At 39.0% G+C, this 4,037-nt stretch overlaps 1 protein-coding gene across 1 annotated transcript; it reads right to left on the reverse strand.

The window, feature by feature from the left end:
* Window positions 1-2,129: 2,129 nt before the first annotated feature.
* On the reverse strand, window positions 2,130-2,654 carry LOC131062572 (uncharacterized mitochondrial protein AtMg00860-like). The gene has a single exon (XM_057996266.2). It carries the CDS (start codon window positions 2,652-2,654, stop codon window positions 2,130-2,132), a length of 525 nt encoding a protein of 174 aa, XP_057852249.2.
* Between the last annotated feature and the right edge of the window lie 1,383 nt (window positions 2,655-4,037).

The raw sequence follows: 4,037 nt of genomic DNA on the forward strand, positions 1-4,037 counted from the left end.
AAGGCAAACAAAAGGACAGAGTACATAATATCACATCAAACCAAAAATTTGAAAAATTTAAACTCAATATTTGATGACATAACAATTATCTACTAGTACACATCATACTTCCCCCCCCCCCCCAACCTAAGGTTTAACAGGTGTCCACACATGCGGAGGATGGGTGAAAAGGACACTATGCAAATATCATGATGATAGGAAATATAGTTTAATTATATACATCTAACAAAAATAAATACACATGAGTGTACCTGACATCGTGCGATAATGACTACAACTGAAGAAATTTATTGTATAGGAAGTTGATCCACCGTGCACGAAAAGCGAGGTGGAAATGAATGAATGAAGTGGAAGGAAATGAGTGAATGCGGAAATAGAATATTTATTGCGTAGAAATGTACTTCCACCGGATATGAAAGTATTTATTATGAGCATGCAACAAAGATTTAGGATGAAGAGGTAATGGCAAAGCCACCACCTATTGTTGCAGGAATCTTAGGATTTTCTAGTGTAAAGAACTACTACAAGAATTCATCTTTGGAAAGAGGCTTGTGATAGAGGCGCGGGCGATGACCATTTACTAACAATTTTAATTTGATAGGATCAATTGTGGATAATCGTTTGACAACATTAGAGAATGTTTCAATCACCTCATAAGGCCCTAACCAGCGTGTCTGCAATTTTCCCAAGTTGTCTTTATACCTTGAATCATAGAGAAGGGCCCAATTGTCTGGCTTGAATGTTTTGTCTTTAAAATATTGATCATGCCACTTCATGCATTGATTCTAAATTATTTATGTGTGTTGCAGGGCTGACTTTCTGATTTCATCTAAGGCATTAAGCTACAGGAGCCTTTCCTATTGTGTTGTAGAGAGAGTCATATCCAAGGCAATGGTTGTTCTCAAAGTTTTATGTTCAAATTCCATAGGCATCATAGTTTTTGTCCCATACACCATTTCAAAAGGTGTAAACTCTGTTGTGCTTTTCCAAGTGGTTTGATAAGCCCATACTGCTTCAAATAACCTGCTAGACCAATCCTTATGATTAAGAGCTACTGTATTGGTCAATATAGATTCAAGTTCCCTATTAGTGATTTCTACTTGTCCATTCGCCTGAGGATGGTAGGGAGTGGACTTTCTATGCCTTATATTATATTCATTGAAAAGGGCGATGATCAAAGTGGAAGTGAATTGTGCCCCTTGATCTATCACAATCTCTCTGGGAACTCCATACCAACAGATCTCTTCATATAAAAATTCAACTACCTTATTATCCCTGGCATGTTTGAATGCTTTGACCTCAACCCACTTTGTGACATAGTCGGTACATACAAGAATGTATGAACGACCATTTGATGATGGATCAATTGGCCCAACAAAGTCTAGCCCCCATTTGTCAAATGGTGTAACAATCACTTGTGGATTTAAGGGCATTTCATCAGACTGAGTTGGCCTTCCCATTCATTGACATCTATCACATTTCCTGGTATATTTGATTGCATCCTTGTGCAAAGTTGGCCAATAATATCCTATAGTCAATATCTTGAGAGTTGTTCCCTTGGTAGCAAAGTGACCTCCACAAGGCTTATCATGACAAGAATGAAGGATATCATAAGTTTCATCTTCTCTAACACATTGCCTCATAATTTGATCTGGCCTTGTATAGAATAAGCAATCTGCTATCCATGAAAAGTTGAAACTCTTTTCTACCAGCAATATTCTTTCCTTTGGTGAGAAATGAGGAAGGATCTTGTTCGCTACTAAGTAGTTAGCTATGTCAGCATACCATGGAATGTTCACATTAATTGAAAACAAATGCTCATCTGAAAAAGAATCATCAATGGCTTCAAGACTATCCTGTGTTTGAATTCTGGACAGAAAGTCTGCCACTATATTTGCCTTGCCTGGCTTGTCTATAATAGTGATGTCAAATTACTGTATTAACAACAACCATCATGTCAACCTACCTGTAATGGAACTTTTATTCATAAGGGACCTGATGGCTGCATGATCAGTATGCACAAAGATTTGATAACCAGTGATATAATGTTTGAACTTATTGAGGGCATAGATAACAACTAACATTTCCTTTTCGATGACACTATAATTTAGCTCAGGTCCTTGCAATTTTTAGCTGATATAGTAAATTGCATTCTGCAAAACTCCTTTCTTCTTCCCCAAGACTGCTCCAATTGCAAAATCTGATACTTCTATATGAATGTGAAAAGAAAGAGACCAATCAGGTCCTTTAAGAACAGGGGCCTGGGTTAAGGATCCCTTAAGTTTATAAAATGCATCTCCACATGTTGGTGTCCATTCAAACTCAGTGTCTTTTGTTAAGAGAGAATATAGAGGCACTGCCATCTTACTGAAGTCCTTGATAAATCTCCTATAGTACCCTACATGGCCTAAAAAACCTCTTACATCCTTTTGTTTTGTAGGGGCGGGAAGGTCAAGTATTACCTCAATTTGGGCTGGATCAAATTGAATACCTGACTGAGAAATACAATACCCCAACATTATTCCTTCTTGCATCATTATGAAGCATTTTTTACTATTTAGGGACAAATTATGACCCTCACACTGCTGCAACACTTTGGCAACATTTTTCAATGCTTCCTTAAAGGTGGCCCCATAAACAGTAAAATCATCCATGTAAATTTCCATACAATCATGGGAAATATCTAAGAATATACTGAAAACAACCCTTTGAAAGGTTGTAGGAGCATTGCATAGACCAAAAGGGAGAACTAAATAGGCATATGTTCCCCAAGGGCAAGTGAACGTGGTCTTTTCCTAGTCTTCGGGAGCTATTCTATGTTGGCATATTGGCACTAAGTTGTCATTGATGTCAACCAGTGGTGGTTGAGCATGAAGGATGGTGGCTTGTTTATGATGAAGCGGCAAAATGTTAAAAGTTGTCTCACACCACCGTAAGTGAAGATGTGCAAACCGATACTGCATGCTCTACTAGTTAACAAAAGGAGAACTCTTTGGCCAAGGGTTTTACTGGTATGTGTTTGTCAGATCGACTGCGGGTTGGTAGGCCGTGTCTTGATTGGTGTGATACGATATGGAGTTAAGGTGGCAAGTGTGTTGTGGTTGATGAAACAAATAATCACAATTAATGAAGGAGCCACAAATCACAGGTTTGCATCAAACTGATTGTGGCTCAAGGAAGAAGGAATGACAGAGGTAGATTAGGGAGCAGTCGACACTTGGATCAAAGCAAGAAGATCGGATTGAAAGAATACCTCAAGAAGGAAACAACAGAGATATTAATAGCAGTTTGACAGATGTAGATCGAAATAATGGATCATGTTTCCCTTATCTGGAAAACATGTTTTAAAAGGCACAGAAATGGTGAAGATGAATAGATGGACATCAAGTTGATCAGATCATGCAGGATCTAATTGGATTTGGTCTACCTCGTAGAAGGTGAGGAAACCCTAACCGTCAAAATTTTGAATTGCATTTTGCCAGAAAATCACCTGATAAGAAATGAGAGCTCCGGACAAAAAAAGGGTGTTAATGTTGTGAAGATTGGAGGGTGAAGAGAAGAGAGAGGGAGAAAGGAGAAGACTAAAGAAGGTGATCTGAGTAAGTTGTAGAGGGAGAGAGAAAGTAAATCGGTGAGAGGATTCTACCGGCAGTATCATAGTTAGGTAGTTGAACTTGACCAGCAAGGTGTGGAAGAACAGGTAGCATCCTGGTGTGATACAGTGTGTCGAGAGAGACGGTTTGTGAAAGGGAGAGAAAGATAACAGAGAGTCATTTGATTCATGAGTTGCAGAATTCATTTGCAGCAAGAAGCCTTAATTGTATTCAAATAGTATTTCAATAGACATCACCTAGTTGAATCTTGGTGCTCCTTGGGTTGGTGCCCTAAAAGTGCATGAGTTGGTGCTCCTTGGGTTGGTTCTCTAAAAGTGCACGGGTTGGTGCTCCTTGGGTTGGTGCCCATAATCTTTGTAAGTTGGTAGTTTACCTGTGAGGCTGGATTGTAGCAGTAGTCTCCAGCAGCTCTTCTCACCAAGG

The sequence above is a fragment of the Cryptomeria japonica genome, chromosome 6 (genome assembly GCF_030272615.1).
Source record: "Cryptomeria japonica chromosome 6, Sugi_1.0, whole genome shotgun sequence".
Classification (NCBI taxonomy): Eukaryota; Viridiplantae; Streptophyta; class Pinopsida; order Cupressales; family Cupressaceae; genus Cryptomeria; species Cryptomeria japonica.

Coding starts and splice junctions, on each gene's coding strand:
- LOC131062572 (XM_057996266.2), bottom strand. CDS start 2,654: ATGGATGATTTTACTGTTTATGGGGCCACCTTTAAGGAAGCATTGAAA.